At 47.4% G+C, this 24115-nt stretch overlaps 1 protein-coding gene across 4 annotated transcripts in view; it reads left to right on the top strand.

The window, feature by feature from the left end:
- The window catches only part of ARHGEF12 (Rho guanine nucleotide exchange factor 12), a 468564-nt gene that overhangs the window by 388902 nt on the left and 55547 nt on the right, over positions 1–24115 (top strand). For all 4 annotated transcript variants that reach the window (XM_063943505.1, XM_063943503.1, XM_063943502.1 and 1 more), the window contains 5 exons: positions 2743–2857; positions 18658–18758; positions 19085–19162; positions 21194–21269; positions 22068–22235. In XM_063943505.1, coding sequence (XP_063799575.1) covers positions 2743–2857; positions 18658–18758; positions 19085–19162; positions 21194–21269; positions 22068–22235 — 538 coding nt within the window. The remainder of the gene's footprint in view (positions 1–2742; positions 2858–18657; positions 18759–19084; positions 19163–21193; positions 21270–22067; positions 22236–24115) is intronic.

Below are 24115 nucleotides of genomic sequence, written 5' to 3'. Positions count from 1 at the left end.
CACATGAGTGGTAATATTGGGCATATACCTTTTTAAGGCTGTCACTTCATCATCCCGGAGTCTTCTGGGCTGCAGTCTGTAGTCCATGATAAAATGATTTCATTCACCAACGTTATTGTGCAGTCTATACACAGAGGCACAGCTTCCCAGATTCTTTCACAACACAGTGGTTTTGCTTATAGCCAGAATACCCGTGAAAAAAGTACATTATCTCAACCTAATATAATAGTTCATCTTCATTTTCACTAGGAAGTGGAGTTTATAGAATCTGGACTTATTTTCTTCTAAAGATCACATTGGAGACACTTATAAAGCAATTTTGCCCGGGAGGGGGAAAGGAAAAACTGAATTACCTGTATAACCGTGTAAAGATTTGTATTATTGATGCACAGCAGTAAAGGGTGACTTCCATTCTAATAATAATTCAAGAGAAACCACTTGCTCCTGTGGAAACCTTCTATTCTACTGTATTTTAGAAAATTGCAGAATGTACAAGAGAGACCAACATCCCACTACAGCTAAAGTTGCAAATTCAGATATTTATTGACTGTTTTCACTTTCATGCATAGTAAATAGTTTGTGTTGAATGTCTGATTCAGTATTTTAGTCCACAGGTTGTACGGCGCCAGCGATAAGTGGCAGTGGGATATTGGGCTACTTCTGGTGGTAAAAGGTGTAAAATGAATGAAATGTGATTTACATACGTAGAGGTTTTCCTCCCTTTTATAAAAGGGAAACGGCTGTGCAAATGTTGCTGTGTGAGTGTAAGGGCGCCTATGCTTTCTAAGGGCCTGGGGCACAGCTGAATGGAAATTGGGTATTTCTCCTGCAGGGTCACTGGTTATCCACAGGATAACATTGGGATATGAGGTAGCAACAGCGGATTGGCACCAAACGATCAATGCTGTCGGCCTCCCAGAATGCAACGGGCCCGTCCCTATATCCCCAAACATGGAAAGAAATTGGTATATTTACCCATTTGCAGAATGCACATCTTGTGGTGCAATCTCCTCTGTGTGTACTCTTGCTTTTCTACTAGTCGTCGTCATCATCATCATCAATGCACACTTGTACCTGCCCTATACTATATGCAAAGGATACCTCCAGACAGGCATAATTAAAAGTTAAGTACAGTTTTGTATAGCCTGTAGTTCAGTTAGTGTAGTTCACCTTGCCTGTATGAGAACACCCATATACTGTACACCTCTTAAGTATAGAGGCAATACAATTGCGCCCTTACTTGCGTGCTCTGTATTTGGTGCATATAAAGTCTGAAAGCAGGCAAGATGCATACTGGGAACAGGCAGAATGTCAGACATGATCACATTTGATATGTGGTGTCACTGGTGTTTAGTGCGGGGCCAGTGGGTGGCAGTCTAAAACTAAAGACTCCCAACTGTCATTTTTCAAACACATGATAGGAGCTGATTGGCTGGCGCACCATTTATCATACACAATGGGTGGAATTCAATTGTTTGAAAAGTAGGTTGGGTGTCTGTTTTTTCCTGTCTATTAGATAGGAAAAAACAGACTCCCAACTGACTTTTCAAACATTTGAATCTCCCCCACTGAGTTTTATCATTCAGAACAAGTTTGATCACTTGTTGATAAGTGGGCCCCTAAAGCTGCTGATACAGGTGCTTAGTAATCTGGTGCCAAATCAGTGGTCTTGCAAACTCCATTATAGCGCTAACCTGAGCGCTGTAGACAATATTCATGTTGACATGAAGCCAATACTTGTGTGAAAAGGAGTGCGCGTACAGAGCCATTTGGCTTTCATTATGTTTTTGGGGGGTGTGGTATTGAAGGTCGAGCACACTTATGTCGACAGTGTCTAGGTCGACCACTATTGGTCGACAGTTACTAGGTCGGCAGGAATTCTAGGTCGACATGGTCTAGGTCAAAATGTCGACATGAGTTTTTTAATCTTTTTTGGTGTAATTTTCGCCGTACAGTGACCGGGAACCCCAATTGGTGCATTTCGTCCCCTCGCATGGCTCGCACTTCGGGCACGGGCCCTCGCGACGCTGCCCTCGGCCCATGTTACCATTCCCAGTCGTAGTCCACGTGGAATGTGAAGTATAAAAAAGTTCAATTTTTTTTTTAAATGTTGACCTAGAACGTATCGCCCTAGAAACCCTGTTGACCTAATTACTGTCCACCAATAGTGGTCGACCTAGAGACCGGATACCGTTTTGGGGGCTGTCTGAGTCATAATGAATTTTATATACTCTAAAAATAATGTTAAACTCTTGGAAATATATCCTTTTATGTACTAGAAAGAACTTGCTGTTGGCCGAGTGTAACGGTTGGGACCAATAAAGAGGTTTTCATTAAATAAGGACAATTTTTCCATCTAATAAGTTCCTTTGTCTATTGGCTCTTCTTGATATTAAGGCTCCATGGTTTTCTACATTGGCTATAAATTATACCTGTTTTATTTTATTTTCCTTTTTCTTCATGTAAAAGGAACTTCAGATACGTTGGGAGAGGGATATAAATTTCAAAGAGAAAGAAATGAAGATATGTAATTTATTGGGTCAGCCAGCTGTATGTGGGGATGAAATAATTGATTCGTTGGCCTGTAGCTTGGGTGATGTACTCTGCGTGGAGTGAAGCTTGCGGTAACATGATTTGTTCTTGCCACGTAATTCGTAATGAAGTTCAGGACTTTGATCTTTGAGATAAATTTGATGGTGCATGTAATCAGTCTTGTTAACAATGATAAATGCATCCTTGCAGGATGCAGAGAGTAATCCTCTGTGCAGGCGTTTGCAGCTGAAGGACATTATCCCGACTGAGATGCAAAGACTTACCAAGTATCCCCTTCTGCTGGACAACATTGCCAAGTATTCAGGTACATCTGCTCGGACTGGAAGTTGTGGAAGTAAGGTGCAATACGTGTGGTTAGGAGTTTAAATAGTGTTGTGTGTACACAAGAAAATAATCTGAGAGATATGAAATTAAATCTTTACCATATATTCCAATGGACTAGTGCTTAGTTCTTGATGATGACATCCTATATGGGGGACACTGGGACCATGGGGTATAGAGGGTGCTGTTCCAGGAGCAGGCACAAGTGCAAATTTAAACTTTGCCCCTTGCGCGTTATAGTGCAAAGTACGTCAGTTTTATTTTTCATGCCCAAGGTGTTTGCACATTTTTTCCAAGAGCTGTAACTTTTTTTCTCTGACGTCCTAAGTGGATGCTGGGACTCCGTAAGGACCATGGGGATTAGCGGCTCCGCAGGAGACTGGGCACAACTAAAGAAAGCTTTAGGACTACCTGGTGTGCACTGGCTCCTCCCACTAAGACCCTCCTCCAGACCTCAGTTAGATTCTTGTGCCCGGCTGAGCTGGATGCACACCAGGGGCTCTCCTGAGCTCCTAGAAAGAAAGTATATTTTAGGTTTTTTATTTTACAGTGAGATCTGCTGGCAACAGACTCACTGCAGCGAGGGACTAAGGGGAGAAGAATCGAACCTACCTAACTGGTGGTAGCTTGGGCTTCTTAGGCTACTGGACACTATTAGCTCCAGAGGGATCGACCGCATGGAACCGGCCATTGATGTTCGGTCCCGGTGCCGCGCCGCCGGCCCCCTTACAGAGCCAGAAGCAAGAAGTGTTCCGGAAAATCGGCGGCAGAAGACTTCAGTCTTCACCAAGGTAGCGCACAGCACTGCAGCTGTGCGCCATTGCTCCTCATGCACACCTCACACTCCGGTCACTGATGGGTGTAGGGCGCTGGGGGGGGGGCGCCCTGAGCAGCAATATAAACACCTTGCCTGGCAAAATCATCACAATATATAGCCCCAGAGGCTATATATGTGATAAATACCCCTGCCAGAATCCATAAAAAAGCAGGAGAAAAGTCTGCGAAAAAGGGGCGGAGCTATCTCCCTCAGCACACTGGCGCCATTTTCTCTTCACAGTGCAGCTGGAAGACAGCTCCCCAGGCTCTCCCCTGTAGTTTTCAGGCTCAAAGGGTTAAAAAGAGAGGGGGGGCACTAAATTTAGGTGCAATATTGTTTATGCAAGCAGCTATTGGGGGAAAAATCACTCGGTTATAGTGTTAATCCCTGCATTATATAGCGCTCTGGTGTGTGCTGGCATACTCTCTCTCTGTCTCCCCAAAGGACTTTGTGGGGTCCTGTCCTCAGTCAGAGCATTCCCTGTGTGTGTGCTGTGTGTCAGTACGGCTGTGTCGACATGTGGGATGAGGAAGGTTATGTGGAGGTGGAGCAGAGGCCGATAAATGGGATGTCGCCCCCTGTGGGGCCGACACCAGTGTGGATGGATAGGTGGAAGGTATTAACCGACAATGTCAACTCCTTACATAGAAGGCTGGATGACGTAAAACAGCTGTGGGACAGCCAGCTTCTCAGCCCGCGCTTGCCCAGGCGTCTCAAAGGCCATCAGGGGCTCAAAAAAGCGCCCGTTACCTCAGATGGCAGACACAGATGTCGACACGGAGTCTGACTCCAGTGTCGACGAGGTTGAGACATATACACAATCCACTAGGAACATCCGTTACATGATCTCGGCAATGAAAAATGTGTTACGCATTTCTGACATGAACCCAAGTACCACATAAAAGGGGTTTTATTTTTGGGGAGAAAAAGCAGCCAGTGTTTTGTTCCCCCATCAGATGAATGAATGAAGTGTGTAAAGTAGCGTGGGTTCCCCCGATAAGAAACTGGTAATTTCTAAAAAGTTACTGATGGCGTACCCTTTCCCGCCAGAGGATAGGTCACGTTGGGAGATATCCCTTAGGGTGGATAAGGCGCTCACACGTTTGTCAAAAAAGGTGACACTGCCGTCTTAGGATACGGCCACCTTGAAGGAGCCTGCTGATAAAAAGCAGGAGGCTATCCTGAAGTCTGTATATACACACTCAGGTTATATACTGAGACCTGCAATTGCCTCAGCATAAATAGTGCTGCTGCAGCGTGGTCTGATACCCAGTTAGATAATATTAATACTCTAAGACAGGGATAATAGTTTGCTAACATAGAGCATATTAAAGACGTCGTCTTAGATATAAAGGATGCACAGAGGGATATTTGCCGGCTGGCATCCAGAATTAATGCAATGTCCATTCTGCCAGGAGGGTATTAGAAACCCGGCAGTGGACAGGTGATGCTGCCTGTAAAAGGCACATGGAGATTCTGCCTTATAAGGGTGAGGAATTGTTTGGGGATGGTCTCTGGAACCTCGTATCCACAGCAACAGCTGGGAAGAAAAATTTTTACCTCAGGTTTCCTCACAGCCGAAGAAAGCACTGTATTTTCAGGTACAGTCCTTTCGGCTTCAGAAAAGCAAGCGGGTCAAAGGCGCTTCCTTTCTGCACAGAGACAAGGGAAGAAGGAAAAAGCTGCACCAGCAACCAGTTCCCAGGATCAAAAATCTTCCCCCGCTTCCTCTGAGTCCACCGCATGACGTTGGGGCTCCACAGGTGGAGACAGGTGCGGTAGGGGCGCGTCTCGGGAACTTCAGGGACCAGTGGGCTTGCCCACAGGTGGATCCCTAGGTTCTGCAAATAGTATCACAGGGATACAGGCTGGAGTTCGAGGCGACTCCCCCTCGCCGTTACCTCACATCAGCCTTGCCTGCTGCCCTCGGAGAAAGGTAGTACTGGCGGCAATTCACAAGCTGTACTTCCAGCAGGTGAAATCAAGGTACCCCTCCTTCAACAAGGCCGGGGTTACTATTCCAAAATGTTGTGGTACCGAAACCAGACGGTTCGGTGAGACCCATTCTAGAATTGAAAGCCTTGAACACTTATATACGAAGGTTCAAGTTCAAAATGGAATCGCTCAGGGCGATTATTGCAAGCCTGGAGAATTTCATGGTATCACTGGACATCAAGGATGCTTACCTGCATGTCCCTATTTACCCTCTTCACCAGGAGTACCTCAAAATTGTGGTACAGGATTGTCATTACCAATTCCAGACGTTGCCGTTGGTCTGTCCCCGGCACCGAGGTATTTACCAAGGTAATGGCCGAAATAATTATCCCGTACTTGGACGATCTCCTTATAAAGGCGAGGTCCAGGGAGCAGTTGTTCGGCGGAGTAGCACTATCTCGGGAAGTGCTACAACAGCACGGCTGGATTCTGAATATTCCAAAGTCGCAGCTGGTTCCTACGACGCGTCTACTGTTCCTGGGTATGGTTCTGGACACAGAACAGGATTAAAAGGGTTTCTCCCAGAGGAGAAGTCCAAGGAGTTGTCGTCTCTAGACAGAGACCTCCTAATACGTATACAGGTGTCGGTGCATCAATGCACGCGAGCCCTGGGAAGGATGGTAGCTTCTTACAAAGAAATTCCATTCGCCAGGTCCCATGCAAGGATTTTCCAGTGGGATCTGTTGGACAAGTGGTCCGGGTCGCATCTTCAGATGCATCGGCGGATAACCCTGTCTCCAAGGGCCAGGGTGTCGCTGTTGTGGTGGCTACAGAGTGCTCATCTTCTAGGGGGCCGCACATTCTGCATACAGGACTGGGTCCTGGTGACCACGGATGCCAGCCTTAGAGGCTGGGGGGCAGTCACACAGGGAAGAAACTTCCAAGGCTATGGAAAAGTCAGGAGACTTCCCTACACATAAATATTCTGGAACTAAGGGCCATTTACAATGCCCTAAGTCAGGCTAGACCCCTGCTTCAACACCGGCCGGTGCTGATCCAGTCAGACAACATCACGGCAGTCGCTCATGTAAACCGACAGGGCGGCACAAGAAGCAGGATGGCGATGGCAGAAGCCACAAGGATTCTCCGATGGGCGGAAAATCATGTGTTAGCACTGTCAGCAGTGTTCATTCCCGGAGTGGACAACTGAGAAGCAGACTTTCTCAGAAGACACGACCTCCACCCGGGAGAGTGGGGACTTCATCCAGAAGTTTTCCAAATGATTTTACACCGTTGGGAAAGGCCACAGGTGGACATGATGGCGTCCCGCCTCAACAAAAAGCTACAAAGATATTGCGCCAGGTCAAGGGACCCTCAGGCGATAGCTGTGGACGCTCTGGTAACACCGTGGGTGTACCAGTCGGTGTATGTGTTCCCTTCTCTGCCTCTCTTACCCAGGGTAATGAGAATAATAAGGAGGAGAGGAGTAAGAACTATACTCATTGTTCCGGGTTGGCCAAGAAGAGCTTGGTAACCAGAACTCCAAGAAATTATCTCAGAGGGCCCATGGCCTCTGCCGCTCAGACAGGACCTGCTGCAGCAGGGGGCCTGTCTGTTCCAAGACGTATCGCGGCTGCGTTTGGCGGCATGGCGGTTGAACGCCGGATCCTGAAGGAAAAGGGCATTCCGGAGGAAGTTATCCCTACGCTATTTAAAGCTAGGAAAGAAGTGAACGCAAACCATTATCACCACATATGGTGGAAATATGCTGCGTGCTGTGAGGCCAGGAAGGCCCCAAAGGAGAAAGTTCAGCTAGGTCGATTTCTGCACTTCCTACAGTCAGAGGTGACTATGGGCCTAAAATTGGGTTCCATGAAGGTCCAGATTTCGGCTCTATCGATTTTCTTCCAAAATAGAACTGGCTTCACTGCCTGAAGTTCGGACTTTTGTTAAGGGAGTGCTGCATAGTCAGCCCCCGTTTGTGCCTCAAGTGGCACCGTGGGATCTCAACGTGGTGTTGGATTTCCTGAAGTCGCATTGGGTTGAGCCACTTAAATCCGTGGAGCTACAATACCTCACGTGGAAAGTGGTCATGCTGTGGGCCGTGGCGTCGGCCAGGCGTGTATCAGAATTGGCGGCTTTGTCATACAAAAGCCCTTATCTGTATTTTATATGAATAAGGCGGAATTGAGGACTCGTTCCCAATTCCTTCCTAAGGTGGTATCAGTTTTTCATGTGAACCAACCTATTGTGGTGCCTGCGGCTACTTGGGACTTGGAGGATTCCAAGTTACTGGACGTAGTCAGGGCCCTGAAAAGTATATGTTTCCAGGACGGCTGGAGTCAGGAAAACTTACTCGCTATTTATCCTGTATGCACCCAACAAGCTGGGTGCTCCTGCTTCTAAGCAGACTATTGCTCGCTGGATCTGTAGCACGATTCAACTTGCACATGCTGCGGCTGGACTGCCGCAACCTAAATCTGTAAAAGCCCATTCCACGAGGAAAGTGGGCTCTTCTTGGGCGGCTGCCCGAGGGGTCTCGGCTTTACAACTTTGCCGAGCTGTTACTTGGTCGGGTTCAAACATTTTTGCAACAGTCTACAAGTTTGATACCCTGGCTGAGGAGGACCTAGAGTTTGCTCATTCGGTGCTGCAGAGTCATCCGCACTCTCCCGCCCGTTTGGGAGTTTTGGTATAATCCCCATGGTCCTTACGGAGTCCCAGCATCCACTTAGGACGTCAGAGAAAATAAGATTTTACTCACCGGTAAATCTATTTCTCGTAGTCCGTAGTGGATGCTGGGCGCCCATCCCAAGTGCGGATTGTCTGCAATACTTGTTTATAGTTATTGCCTAACTAAAGGGTTATTGTTGAGCCATCTGTTGAGAGGCTCAGTTATATTTCATACTGTTAACTGGGTATAGTATCACGAGTTATACGGTGTGATTGGTGTGGCTGGTATGAGTCTTACCCGGGATTCAAAATCCTTCCTATTTGTGTCAGCTCTTCCGGGCACAGTATCCTAACTGTGGTCTGGAGGAGGGTCTTAGTGGGAGGAGCCAGTGCACACCAGGTAGTCCTAAAGCTTTCTTTAGTTGTGCCCAGTCTCCTGCGGAGCCGCTAATCCCCATGGTCCTTACGGAGTCCCAGCATCCACTACGGACTACGAGAAATAGATTTACCGCCCGTTTGGGAGTTTTGGTATAATCCCCATGGTCCTTACGGAGTCCCAGCATCCACTTAGGACGTCAGAGAAAATAAGATTTTACTTACCGATAAATCTATTTCTCGTAGTCCGTAGTGGATGCTGGGACTCCGTCAGGACCATGGGGATTAGCGGCTCCGCAGGAGACAGGGCACAAAAATAAAAGCTTTAGGACTAGGTGGTGTGCACTGGCTCCTCCCCCTATGACCCTCCTCCAAGCCTCAGTTAGGATACTGTGCCCGGACGAGCGTACACAATAAGGAAGGATTTTGAATCCCGGGTAAGACTCATACCAGCCACACCAATCACACCGTACAACCTGTGATCTGAACCCAGTTAACAGTATGACAAACGTAGGAGCCTCTGAACAGACGGCTCACAACAATAACAACCCGATTTTTTTTGTAACAATAACTATGTACAAGTATTGCAGACAAAGCTCCCAAACGGGCGGGAGAGTGCGGATGACTCTGCAGCACCGAATGAGAGAACTCCAGGTCCTCTTTAGCCAGGGTATCAAATTTGTAGAATTTTACAAACGTGTTCTCCCCCGACCACGTAGCTGCTCGGCAGAGTTGTAATGCCGAGACCCCTCGGGCAGCCGCCCAAGATGAGCCCACCTTCCTTGTGGAATGGGCCTTGATAGATTTAGGCTGTGGCAGGCCTGCCACAGAATGTGCAAGTTGAATTGTGCTACAAATCCAACGAGCAATCGTCTGCTTAGAAGCAGGAGCACCCAGCTTGTTGGGTGCATACAGTATAAACAGCGAGTCAGATTTTCTGACTCCAGCCGTCCTTGAAATATATATTTTCAATGCCCTGACAACGTCCAGCAACTTGGAATCCTCCAAATCGCTAGTAGCCGCAGGCACCACAATAGGCTGGTTCAGGTGAAACGCTGAAACCACCTTAGGCAGAAACTGAGGACGCGTCCGCAGTTCTGTCCTGTCCGAATGGAAAATCAGATATGGGCTTTTATACGATAAAGCCGCCAATTCTGACACTCTCCTGGCTGAAGCCAGGGCCAGTAGCATGGTTACTTTCCATGTAAGATATTTCAAATCCACCGATTTGAGTGGCTCAAACCAATGGGATTTGAGAAAATCCAAAACTACATTAAGATCCCACGGAGCCACTGGGGGCACAACCGGGGGCTGTATATGTAGTACTCCTTTTACAAAAGTCTGGACTTCAGGAACTGAAGCCAATTCTTTCTGGAAGAAAATCGACAGGGCCGAAATTTGAACCTTAATGGACCCTAATTTGAGGCCCATAGACCATCCTGTTTGCAGGAAATGTAGGAATCGACCCAGTTGAAATTCCTCCGTCGGGGCCTTCCTGGCCTCACACCACGCAACATATTTTTTCCAAATGCGGTGATAATGTTGTGCAGTCACCTCCTTCCTGGCTTTTACCAGGGTAGGGATGACCTCTTCCGGAATGCCTTTTTCCCTTAGAATTCGGCGTTCAACCACCATGCCGTCAAACGCAGCCGCGGTAAGTCTTGGAATAGACACGGTCCATGCTGAAGCAGGTCCTGTCTCAGAGGTAGAGGCCACGGATCTTCCGTGAGCATCTCCTGAAGTTCCGGGTACCAAGTTCTTCTTGGCCAATCCGGAGCCACGAGTATCGCTCTTACTCCCCTTTGCCGTATAATTCTCAGTACTTTTGGTATGAGAGGCAGAGGAGGAAACACATACACTGACTGGAACACCCACGGTGTTACCAGAGCGTCCACAGCTATTGCCTGAGGGTCTCTTGACCTGGCGCAATACCTGTCCAGTTTTTTGTTGAGGCGGGACGCCATCATATCCACCTTTGGTTTTTCCCAACGGTTCACAATCATGTGGAAGACTTCTGGATGAAGTCCCCACTCTCCCGGGTGTAGATCGTGTCTGCTGAGGAAGTCCGCTTCCCAGTTGTCCACTCCCGGAATGAACACTGCTGACAGTGCTATCACATGATCTTCCGCCCAGCGAAGAATCTTTGCAGCTTCTGCCATTGCCCTCCTGCTTCTTGTGCCGCCCTGTCTGTTTACGTGGGCGACTGCCGTGATGTTGTCCGACTGGATCAACACCGGCTGACCCTGAAGCAGGGGTTTTGCCAGGCTTAGAGCATTGTAAATCGCTCTTAGCTCCAGTATATTTATGTGAAGAGACATCTCCAGGCTTGACCACACTCCCTGGAAGTTTCTTCCCTGTGTGACCGCTCCCCAGCCTCTCAGACTGGCATCCGTGGTCACCAGGACCCAGTCCTGTATGCCGAATCTGCGGCCCTCTAACAGATGAGCACTCTGCAACCACCACAGAAGAGACACCCTTGTCCGTGGAGACAAAGTTATCCGCTGATGCATCTGCAGATGCGATCCAGACCATTTGTCCAGCAGATCCCACTGAAAAGTTCGTGCGTGGAATCTGCCGAATGGAATCGCTTCGTAAGAAGCCACCATTTTTCCCAGGACTCTTGTGCATTGATGCACAGACACTTTTTCTGGTTTTAGGAGGTTCCTGACAAGTTCGGATAACTCCCTGGCTTTCTCCTCCGGAAGAAACACCTTTTTCTGAATCGTGTCCAGAATCATTCCCAGGAACAGCAGACGTGTCGTCGGGGTCAATTGAGATTTTGGAAAATTCAGAATCCACCCGTGCTGTTGCAGCACTACTTGGGTTAGTGCTACTACGTCCTCCAGCTGTTCTCTGGACCTTGCCCTTATCAGGAGATCGTCCAAGTAAGGGATAATTAATACGCCTTTTCTTCGCAGAAGAAACATAATTTCGGCCATTACCTTGGTAAAGACCCGAGGTGCCGTGGACAATCCAAACGGCAGCGTCTGAAACTGATAATGACAGTTTTGCACCACGAACCTGAGGTACCCTTGATGTGAAGGGCAAATTGGGACATGCAGGTAAGCATCCTTGATGTCCAGGGACACCATAAAGTCCCCTTCTTCCAGATTCGCTATCACTGCTCTGAGTACTCCATCTTGAACTTGAATTTTTGTATGTACAGGTTCAAAGATTTCAGATTTAGAATAGGTCTTACCGAGCCGTCCGGCTTCGGTACCACAAATAGTGTGGAATAATACCCCTTTCCCTGTTGTAGGAGGGGTACCTTGACTATCACCTGCTGAGAATACAGCTTGTGAATGGCTTCCAATACCGTCGCCCTGTCTGAGGGAGACGTTGGCAGAGCAGACTTTAGGAACCGGCGAGGGGGAGACTTCTCGAATTCCAACCTGTAACCCTGAGATACTACCTGCAGGATCCAGGGGTCCACCTGTGAGTGAGCCCACTGTGCGCTGAAATTCTTGAGTCGACCCCCCACCGCCCCTGAGTCCGCTTGTAAAGCCCCAACGTCATGCTGAGGGCTTTGCAGAAGCCGGGGAGGGCTTCTGCTCCTGGGAGGGAGCTGCTTGGTGCACTCTCTTACCCTTTCCTTTGCCTCGGGGCAGATATGACTGTCCTTTTGCCCGCTTGTTCTTATAGGAACGAAAGGACTGCGGCTGAAAAGACGGTGTCTTTTTCTGTTGGGAGGGGACCTGAGGTAAAAAGGTGGATTTCCCGGCTGTTGCCGTGGCCACCAAATCCGATAGACCGACCCCAAATAATTCCTCCCCTTTATATGGCAATACTTCCATATGCCGTTTGGAATCCGCATCACCTGACCACTGTCGCGTCCATAAACTTCTTCTGGCAGATATGGACATCGCACTTACTCTCGATGCCAGAGTGCAAATATCCCTCTGAGCATCTCGCATATAAAGAAAAGCATCCTTTAATTGCTCTATAGTCAATAAAATACTGTCCCTATCCAGGGTATCAATATTTTCAGTCAGGGAATCCGACCAAACCACCCCAGCACTGCACATCCATGCTGAGGCGATGGCTGGTCGCAGTATAACACCAGTATGAGTGTATATACTTTTCAGGGTAGTTTCCAGCCTCCTATCAGCTGGATCCTTGAGGGCGGCCGTTTCAGGAGACGGTAACGCCACTTGTTTTGATAAGCGTGTGAGTGCCTTATCCACCCTAGGGGGTGTTTCCCAGCGCGCCCTAACCTCTGGCGGGAAAGGATATAATGCCAATAACTTCTTTGAAATTAGCAGTTTTCTATCGGGGTTAACCCACGCTTCATCACACACTTCATTCAATTCCTCTGATTCAGAAAAAACTACAGGTAGTTTTTTTAGACCCCACATAATACCCCTTTTTGTGGTACTTGCAGTATCAGAGATATGCAAAGCCTCCTTCATTGCCGTGATCATATAACGTGTGGCCCTACTGGAAAATACGTTTGTTTCTTCACCGTCGACACTAGATTCGGTGTCTGGGTCTGTGTCGACCGACTGAGGTAAAGGGCGTTTTACAGCCCCTGACGGTGTCTGAGACGCCTGGACAGGTACTTACTGGTTTGCCGGCCGTCTCATGTCGTCAACTGATTTTTGTAACGTGCTGACATTATCACGTAATTCCATAAACAAAGCCATCCATTCCGGTGTCGACTCCCTAGGGGGTGACATCACCATTACCGGCAATTGCTCCGCCTCCACACCAACATCGTCCTCATATATGTCGACACACACGTACCGACACACAGCAGACACACAGGGAATGCTCTTATCGAAGACAGGACCCCACTAGCCCTTTGGGGAGACAGAGGGAGAGTTTGCCAGCACACACCCAAGCGCTATAAATATATAGGAACAACCCTACAGAAGTGTTGTTTCCTTTATAGCAGCTTAATATATCAATATCGCCAAAAAAGTGCCCCCCCCTCTCTGTTTTTTTACCCTGTTTCTGTAGTGCAGTGCAGGGGAGAGTCCTGGGAGCCTTCCTCGCAGCGGAGCTGTGCAGGAAAATGGCGCTGTGTGCTGAGGAGATAGGCCCCGCCCCCTATTTCGGCGGGCTCTTCTCCCGGTGTTTGTGAGACCTGGCAGGGGTTAAATACATCCATATAGCCCCAGGGGCTATATGTGATGTATTTTTAGCCAGAACAAGGTATTATCATTGCTGCCCAGGGCGCCCCCCCCCAGCGCCCTGCACCCTCAGTGACCGCTGGTGTGAAGTGTGCTGACAACAATGGCGCACAGCTGCAGTGCTGTGCGCTACCTCATGAAGACTGAAAAGTCTTCTGCCGCCGGTTTCTGGACCTCTTCACTTTTCGGCATCTGCAAGGGGGTCGGCGGCGCGGCTCCGGGACCGGACTCCATGGCTGGGCCTGTGTTCGATCCCTCTGGAGCTAATGGTGTCCAGTAGCCTAAGAAGCCAATCCATCCTGCACGCAGGTGAGTTCACTTCTTCTCCCCTAAGTCCCTCGTTGCAGTGAGCCTGTTGCCAGCAGGACTCACTGAAAATAAAAAACCTAATAACTTTTTCTAAGCAGCTCTTTAGGAGAGCCACCTAGATTGCACCCTGCTCGGACGGGCACAAAAACCTAACTGAGGCTTGGAGGAGGGTCATAGGGGGAGGAGCCAGTGCACACCACCTAGTCCTAAAGCTTTTATTTTTGTGCCCTGTCTCCTGCGGAGCCGCTAATCCCCATGGTCCTGACGGAGTCCCAGCATCCACTAGGACGTCAGAGAAATCTTATTTTTTAAATGTTTTTTGAGTTCCAAAAATCTTATTATCCTTTGATGCTGCCTTTCTAAAACAACAAAACATGTCTCAGTCATGAGCCACACAATACATCTATATTTTCAGAGTAAGATTTTCAGCACTAGATTTTGCAATGCTCCTTTTTTTTTTTTATTTTTTTTTTTATTGAGTCCTTTTAAATTGCAGCAGAGCCCATAAAGTAAAAACACTTAATAATAATTATCTGACAGTTGATTGCTCCAATTACGCTGTCTCAGGCTGTGAAGGAGAGCTGCTGTGGCAATCTCTCTCAGCGGTCTGTACTGTTTGGTATATGATGAGAGGAAAGAACGTTCTATCATCAGGCAAATGCTGGACTCAGATTGTTTATTGCAGTTGAAGAGGCAAAGAAGAGCGTATTGCAGCATATACTGGCAGTTTAAATATTTGCTCATGTCTAAGTTTGTGATTTGGATTGCAGGACGAGATTTCCAGATATATGGCAGTGTTCGGCACATTCAGGGGACAATGCAGCTCCTCGTCCGACATGCCACTTATTAGAATCTATTTTTATTTTGGGTTATTGTCAGTTTATTTTAATGCCACAGTTTTCAGAGAAGTCAGAGAAATAAAGAAAGATCTGTACTAGATCAGAGGGCTGGTGCAGAGCTGCAAACATGTCCGTCTTGAGGGTGTATCTTGCAGTGTTTAGCACCGTGTTTGATCTGGAGGCGAGCATGTGCATCTAGGACTGGTGCAGAGTTGTACGCATCTCCCTTGGGTCCCTGCTTGTGACTGAATGGGCATAACTGTGTGGTAACTGAGAATTGGCAGTAGGCTAAGTTTGGTGAGGGCGTATGGTTGGAATTGCAGGCTATGCTCAGCTGTACACAAGCAGAGACTGATCTCTTGCACCAAGGATAGGGTTGGTGCAATTGCAAGTGTCTTAAATGTACACAATAAATTATAGAGCCACAAATAGTATAAGCATTGTGGGTTTATCCCTCTCGGTGTCGTCCTCCTATGTGTATCAGGGAAAGACTCCTGCCATTGGCAATTGGAGTACACTCCGTAGTGGCCCAGTGATACACAGGTCATTTATATGATGTGCAATGGTGTACCTCCTATAGGTGCAGGGAGTGCAGCTGCTATGGGGCCCAGAGCTGAGAGGGGCCCGCCTTCCCTGTCACAGTTACATGTGTTATATACAAGGGTGTAGCTACCATGGGTGCATGGAATGCAGCTGCTATGGGGCCCAGAGCTGAGAGGGGCCCGCCTTCCCTGTCACAGTTACATGTGTTATATACAGGGGCATAGCTACCATAGATGCAGGGAGTGCAGCTGCTATGGGGCCCAGAGCTGGGAGGGGCCACCTTCCCTGTCACAGTTACATGTGTTATATACAAGGGTGTAGCTCCCATAGGTGCAGGGAGTGCAGCTGCTAAGGGGGCCGGAGCTGAGAAGGGCCCACCTTCCCTGACACAGTTACATGTGTTATATACAAGGGCGTAGCTACCATAGGTGCAGGGAGTGCAGCTGCTATGGGGCACAGAGCTGAGAGGGGCCCGCCTTCCCTGTCACAGTTACATGTGTTATATACAGGGGCATAGCTACCATAGATGCAGGGAGTGCAGCTGCTATGGGGCCCAGAGCTGAGAGGGGCCACCTTCCCTGTCACAGTTACATGTGTTATATACAAGGGTGTAGCTCCCATAGGTGCAGGGAGTGCAGCTGCTATGGGGTCCAGAGCTGAGAAGGGCCCACCTTCCCCGTCACAGTTACATGTGTTATATACAAGGATGTCGCTACCATAGGTGCAGGGAGTGCAGCTGCTATGGGGTCCAGAGCTGAGAAGGGCCCACCTTCCCCGTCACTGTTACATGTGTTATATACAAGGGTGTAGCTCCCATAGGTGCAGGGAGTGCAGCTGCTATGGGGTCCAGAGCTGAGAAGGGCCCACCTTCCCCGTCACAGTTACATGTGTTATATACAAGGATGTCGCTACCATAGGTGCAGGGAGTGCAGCTGCTATGGGGTCCAGAGCTGAGAGGAGCCACCTTCCCTGTCACAGTTACATGTGTTATATACAAGGGTGTAGCTCCCATAGGTGCAGGGAGTGCAGCTGCTATGGGGTCCAGAGCTGAGAAGGGCCCACCTTCCCCGTCACTGTTACATGTGTTATATACAAGGGTGTAGCTCCCATAGGTGCAGGGAGTGCAGCTGCTATGGGGTCCAGAGCTGAGAAGGGCCCACCTTCCCCGTCACAGTTACATGTGTTATATACAAGGATGTCGCTACCATAGGTGCAGGGAGTGCAGCTGCTATGGGGTCCAGAGCTGAGAGGAGCCACCTTCCCTGTCACAGTTACATGTGTTATATACAAGGGTGTAGCTCCCATAGGTGCAGGGAGTGCAGCTGCTATGGGGTCCAGAGCTGAGAAGGGCCCACCTTCCCCGTCACAGTTACATGTGTTATATACAAGGATGTCGCTACCATAGGTGCAGGGAGTGCAGCTGCTATGGGGTCCAGAGCTGAGAGGAGCCACCTTCCCTGTCACTGTTACATGTGTTATATACAAGGGTGTAGCTCCCATAGGTGCAGGGAGTGCAGCTGCTATGGGGTCCAGAGCTGAGAGGAGCCACCTTCCCTGTCACAGATACATGTGTTATATACAAGGATGTCGCTACCATAGGTACAGGGAGTGCAGCTGCTATGGGGCCCAGAGCTGAGAGGAGCCACCTTCCCTGTTACAGTTACATGTGTTATATACAAGGATGTCGCTACCATAGGTACAGGGAGTGCAGCTGCTATGGGGCCCAGAGCTGAGAGGAGCCACCTTCCCTGTCACAGTTACATGTGTTATATACAAGGGTGTAGCTCCCATAGGTGCAGGCAGTGCAGCTGCTATGGGGCCCAGAGCTGAGAGGAGCCACCTTCCCTGTCACAGTTACATGTGTTATATACAAGGGTGTAGCTACCATAGGTACAGGGAGTGCAGCTGCTATGGGGCCCAGAGCTGAGAGGAGCCACCTTCCCTGTTACAGTTACATGTGTTATATACAAGGATGTCGCTACCATAGGTGCAGGGAGTACAGCTGCTATGGGGCCCAGAGCTGAGAGGAGCCACCTTCCCTGTCACAGTTACATGTGTTATATACAAGGGTGTAGCTACCATAGGTACAGGGAGTGCAGCTGCTATGGGGCCCAGAGCTGAGAGGAGCCACCTTCCCTGTTACAGTTACATGTGTTATATACAAGGATGTCGCTACCATAGGTACAGGGAGTGCAGCTGCTATGGGGCCCAGAGCTGAGAGGAGCCACCTTCCCTGTCACAGTTACATGTGTTATATACAAGGGTGTAGCTACCATAGGTGCAGGCAGTGCAGCTGCTATGGGGCGCAGAGCTGAGAGGGGCCACCTTCCCTGTCACAGTTACATGTGTTATATACAAGGGTGTAGCTCCCATAGGTGCAGGCAGTGCAGCTGCTATGGGGCCCAGAGCTGAAAGGGGCCACCTGCCCTGTCACTGTTACATGTGTTATATACAAGGGTGTAGCTACCATAGGTGCAGGGAGTACAGCTGCTATGTGGCCCAGAGCTGAGAGGAGCCACCTTCCCTGTCACAGTTACATGTGTTATATACAAGGGTGTAGCTACCATAGGTGCGGGGAGTGCAGCTGCTATGGGGCCAGAGCTGGGAGGGGCCCACCTTCCCTGTCACAGTTACATGTGTTATATACAAGGGTGTAGCTACCATAGGTGCAGGCAGTGCAGCTGCTATGTGGCCCAGAGCTGAGAGGAGCCACCTTCCCTGTCACAGTTACATGTGTTATATACAAGGGTGTAGCTACCATAGGTGCAGGGAGTACAGCTGCTATGTGGCCCAGAGCTGAGAGGAGCCACCTTCCCTGTCACAGTTACATGTGTTATATACAAGGGTGTAGCTACCATAGGTGCAGGCAGTGCAGCTGCTATGGGGCCCAGAGCTGAAAGGGGCCACCTGCCCTGTCACTGTTACATGTGTTATATACAAGGGTGTAGCTTGTTTAAAGATGTCAGTCCAACGCTGATGTATCCCTAGAAGAACACATTTTATTAGTGTTATCGGAGTTGGACAATTTCTCATACTAGTAAAGCTAGTCATCGTGGCAATTAAAACTTTGATACAATGCAGTTGCATTTAGGTTCAGCTACATAATTTTAATTAATGTACAATTGCTTAAATAGCCTCATTATGTCTTCATTCCCAATAGACCAACCAGAAGAGAGGAAGAAGGTAAAGAGGGCCGCGGATCACTGCCGGCAGATCCTAAACCATGTAAATCAGGCTGTCAAAGAAGCCGAGAATAAGCAGGTGAGGTGCAATTGTAACTGTAACAGTCATTAGTATGCAGTTTATTATATTGCTATAATGCAGGAGAACAGCCTTGGTTACTGTGTAGATGACTGCTGCGGGCTAGCTAGGCATTTCATCTAGTAGTGGTGTTATTCATTAAAGTGATAGTCATGATCAAAACTTTCAGTCATTTGGTTTTTACTCATGGGGTGGTTCTGTGTCAGCTGTCTTTCCAAGATATTAGGACTGTCCTTTTTCATTTTATGGTCTCAGAAATCTATACAATTGTGACAGCCACTGGGAAGTCTGTTATCTCAAAGCAAATATTTATTTTACATTTCCAGAGATTGGAGGATTACCAGCGAAGACTTGACCTGTCCTACCTAAAACTAGGAGAGTATCCCATGATCGATGAGCTGAGGGTAAGTGGAATTCTTTGCAGACTCTCCCCTACTGTACAGCGTAGATCACAAACCAGCTTCTCAATTCTGCTCGGTTTTAATCTGCAGCTGAGCACTAGATCACAAACCAGCTTCTCAATTCTGCTCTGTTTTAATCTGCAGCTGAGCACTGCCTCTGCTGATAGACGTTTAGCATGGAGGAGCAGTGAACCTCCTTTTAGTAGATGAGACTTCACAAATCATATACTGCCTAAGCAGCTTTCAAAATATATCCTCTTGCATCGAAGGAATAAGGGAGATTTAGTGAAGTGTAAATGTTGGATTTGCTTCTGGTAATGTTATACTATACGCTTTGGCATATTTCAATATGTACATTTTGTTCAGTGCTTTTACTTATGGATATACAGTAGCTGGCAGAAAAGGTATCAAACTTTGCTGTTCTTTGTTTGTCTGCCATACAGAGAGCCAATTTCTCAGTGTTTCGGCTGCCTGTGATCGTGTGAGCCATGCTAGCCATAGGGATTACTGACCCTTAGGAATAACCTCTCCGCAAATGAGCAGAAGTTCTAAACTGCGTAAGACCCTCCGTAAAGGCAGTGTTAAAATAATAATATTAATCTCTGCCCTTTACCATTCATAGTCTATCATCCTTTTAGAGAGAGAAAAAATCCCTAAGACTTTAACAGTGATCAGGCTTCTGAAGGAGGATGCGCGTGTTCTGTACGGCTGTCATGGCAGCGCCCCCCCCCCCCCATACTATTGGTACAGGATTACATTTCCAGTCGTGCTAAAACAGAATTTCTTATTTTCATCGCATGGGGTTGTCTCCGGATTTGCCATTATCAATTATTATATAGATATGACAATTACACCAGTGAATCTCAGGCCTTATGTCTACGTAGGGGAAAGGAATCTGCTCCACTACTCTTTGGAACCATTCAGAACTTGCACCAGCCCTATGCTAGGTGAAGGTCTCTCTGGCTGAGTATGGCCTACAATGTGAGCGATGACGTGTATGTGTATGCAACCACGTTCATCGACACGCCCACAATATTCCCATAAAATGCAACATCTCCGTATGTCTGAGTAGCCAACACCCTTGTAGCCCAGCCCAGGAATGCCAAATATATTTCAGACCTCGTACATTTGAATCAGTATTGTGACTAAATAAAGTACATTGATGCTTGATTCTGACATGTAGAGCAATGGCCTGTACGTAATGTTATGCCATTCCTGTATGCCAAAATCAAGTATATGTACTTTATTGTACAACCATGGATAACAGGCCATCTTCTTTGATAAACTTACAGTAAATGTAAATTTGCTTCATATTATTGGACTGACTGTTATTTGGGAGAACCTGTGCCAAAGGGATATCATTCATCCCGGATTTACATCTATCTCTACCCTGAAATTGTATTTTAACCTTTAGGGGAAAATCTGAAAATGTGAGGGTTTTTTTTTTTTTGTTTTGTTTTTTAAAGAACTTATTATTTCCCAACATCATCATAAATAAATTGTCCATTCATTCTGCATTCCAATAAATGTCAACTCATTTAAAATTCATGTAGTCATGAGTGGCTCTGCTCTGATGAGCAGATTGATGCCTTACCTATTCATACAAAGAACCAAAGCATTTTTAATGTAGACAAAATACCCATTGAAATACCATTGCCCATGAAAATGAATGGGAAGGGCTGACTGTTTGTGGTTAGCTTGGCAGTTAGTCCTCCAGACCTGTTGAAAACAATGGTTTCAGCAGCAAAGGAATGAGAGATTAGCGGGACTCTCCTAGCGTGCTCTGGCTGACAGGACACACTGATGCCTGCAGTAGATTAGGTGGTCTGCTAATTGCCATATAAATCACTAAACAAAATAAGACTATTTCTCTAAATTAACCTTTACAAGTTCTTTCTCGCTTTTATCTGTAGCGTATCCAAATATATGTGTTATGGCGTACACTTATCCCAACACTAATTCCGGGCTAAGTAGTGATTATTTTGTTTGTAGAAAGACATGAGAAATTTAGGTTTATTTCTTTGTTTTGCGCAGAATCTAGATTTGACAAAACGGAAGATGTTTCATGAGGGGCCTTTAGCATGGAAGGTAAACAGAGATAAGATAATAGGTAAGTGAAATAAAGATTCACTTTGACATTAGTTTTACATATTTTGCAATTAAGTATTAGCGCTTAAACATTGATGATATTATTCTAAAATACAGACTTTGCTTACAATCGTTTGCATGCGTAATCGGGCAGTTTAGCTGTCACAATTTAATAGATTGATATTGTGTGACTTATTTATTGGGTAAATTATATTTGTTTGCAGTTAAACTTGTAGTGGTGTGTGTTCTTATCCTCCTGATGGGTGAATAAGAGTACTTGTAACATTATTCCATTTGCTTAGCGGGTATGGAATGATGGCAGGGGCAAATCCCAAAAAACTGTACTTCCCCCTTTAAGTCTGAGGTTGCCCTCTGCCTCATGTTCTGGCCTGTACCTTCATAAGACTTCCTTACGCGACTATGGCTAATGGAAACCTTTTTTTTTTTTAGTTGTGATTTTCTAATGCAGGACCTCGGTTGTCTAGTAATTGCTTTGTATAAAGATTATTACAGAAAATACATTTGTGCACTGCTGTGTAGAACACTCAACCGGATGCATTGCGGTGGTTCGGCTTTTGCCGTTTTGTCCTGGCTGAATAGCTCATCCATTGACTGTTGTCTCTTTTTAGCACTCTTTGTTGGAGTTGGCTTGGGCAGACTAATACAGGTTTTCCTGGAAAAGTGGGGATTTTAGGAATCTGAAGTTAACAGAAATGTAAAATAGTGTTGCTTTATCTCTCTGGCGTGTATGCAAGGCCATATTATGGCTATCTGGTAGCATCATGAAGGCAGTAAGTCACAGGAAGGTTGCTCTTCACAGATCTGTACACACTGCTGCTGGAGGACATCCTGGTTTTGCTTCAGAGGCAGGATGACAAATTGATCCTCAGATGCCACAGCAAGATACTGGCCAGCACTGCAGACAGCAAGCACATCTTCAGTCCTGTCATCAAGCTCAACACTGTGCTAGTGCGGCAGGTGGCAACAGGTCAGTCACAGCCTTCCCTATTTGCATATCAGCCTATAAACGATGACATTTTTCTTTCTCCAAGTTATACTGAAAGGGAAGTTCCACCTTTTGATTCATGTGGCCACTGGAACTTTAACTAAGGACCGGTTTGCCAATATGATCAAAAGGGGGCAGCATTCCCCGGACCCCCCTCCCCACAAACGTGTCAGAGGCGCAGGCGTGGGGAGGGGGAGCGCTTACCCCCAGATCACTTCGGAGACTCTGACTTTAAAACTCCGGCGCCGCAGCGTGCTGCCCGTATCCTGTCCAGCCGGCTCTTCACAGATGCATTACTGGGAGGAGGCGGGGATGTCCCAGCAGGCTCAGCATGGCCACGCCTCCTCCCAGTAATGCATCTGTGAGAGCCGGCTAGGACAGGAGGATATGGGGCAGCGCGCTGCGGCTCAGGAGTTTTGAAGTCAGATTCTCCGCGGTTATGTGCGTGTACCCCCCCGAACCACAACATGTTCTGGCGCCTCTGGTTGGGGCTATTCAATTTGAGTCCAAAGGCTGCACTTGACACGGATCCTTGTTATATTCCCTGGTCCCAGATTCTAGCTAGTAATTTACTGCGAGGAAAAGGGTCTGTAATTGAATAGCCCCTGTCATAAAAGCCTGAGGCTATACCACCCTTTTCCTAGTGCGGTAAGTGGTTTTGCGAATAAGACGCAATTTAATGGAAAAAGTTGCACGTAAAGACGATTGGCGTTATTGAGTCATGCTACGGCATGGCGTGACTAGAAGGGTTGTTTAACGCGCAGGGAGACTAGATGTATGTAAATGGACACATCTGTATTCTGTCGAATTTTTAGTTTACTTGGTGTTCAACTAGATGTGCAAAAGTAACTATGTAAGGAACAAAATAATGTTTTGCTAGTTTCACATGTTTTGTTTTGTTTGTTTTTTGTATTTTGTTCTCTCTAGCATCCATAAGGGATATTGGGGGAATATAGTACGATGGGTATAGACTGGGTCCAAAGGAGCTTTCAATTTCTTCAACTGGGTGTGCTGGCTCCTCCCCTCTATGCCCCCTCCCACAGGCAGTTTAGAAAAAAGTGCCCTCAGAAGAGGATGCAGATCTCTGCAGCTCCAGAGAGTTTTTCTTCAGTTTATTTTCAATCTTTGTTATTTTCAGTATGCTGTTTGGGCAACAGCATTACCTGCACCGTGGGAGTTGTGGAGGGGAGGGGGGTCCCGCTAGGATCCCCCGTGTGTACACTGGCACAAAACTGCTTAACTAAGCACTTGTGTGAGGTTTTAAGCTTATTTGGAGACTTTGCCAGTATAAATAATATGTACAGCTCCGGCGCCATTGGAGGGGGCGGAGCTTCCTCAGAGCGGGACCAGCTGCGTTTTGGCACTTTCCTCTGCTTACAGCAGCCATCAGCAGCACACACTCAGCGCTTCCTGCCTCACAGACACGCTGGAAACTGGTACAGGGTGTAGCTAAGGGGGAGAGCTGCTTGTGTACACTATTCTGAGCCTATTTGGGACTGCATTTTGTTAGTGTTCTCTGTGATTTACAGAGCTGACAGTCTCAGTGGGGCTCTCTCACTGCTAATGTGCAGAAAACTCAGCTACTGCAACAAGCTGTTGCAGATTTAGCTGCTAGGGCTAATGCACAGTCCCCCCTCTCTCATGCAGGTGCCCAGAAGCGTGGTTTACCTGCTCTGCTATCCGATTCAGATGATGATATTCAAGATGATGGGGATGACCTGGATCCCATTAGTGGAGATCCCGATTCTACTCAGGGCATTGAACCCCTCATTTTGGCTATAAGGGATGTGTTAAAGTTCCCTCTAGAGGACGCTGCATCACAGCAGTCATATTTCTTTGTACAAAACAAGCCCAATGTCACT

Source organism: Pseudophryne corroboree, chromosome 10 (genome assembly GCF_028390025.1).
Source record: "Pseudophryne corroboree isolate aPseCor3 chromosome 10, aPseCor3.hap2, whole genome shotgun sequence".
Classification (NCBI taxonomy): Eukaryota; Metazoa; Chordata; class Amphibia; order Anura; family Myobatrachidae; genus Pseudophryne; species Pseudophryne corroboree.
This window is presented reverse-complemented; position numbering and strand designations above follow the sequence as displayed.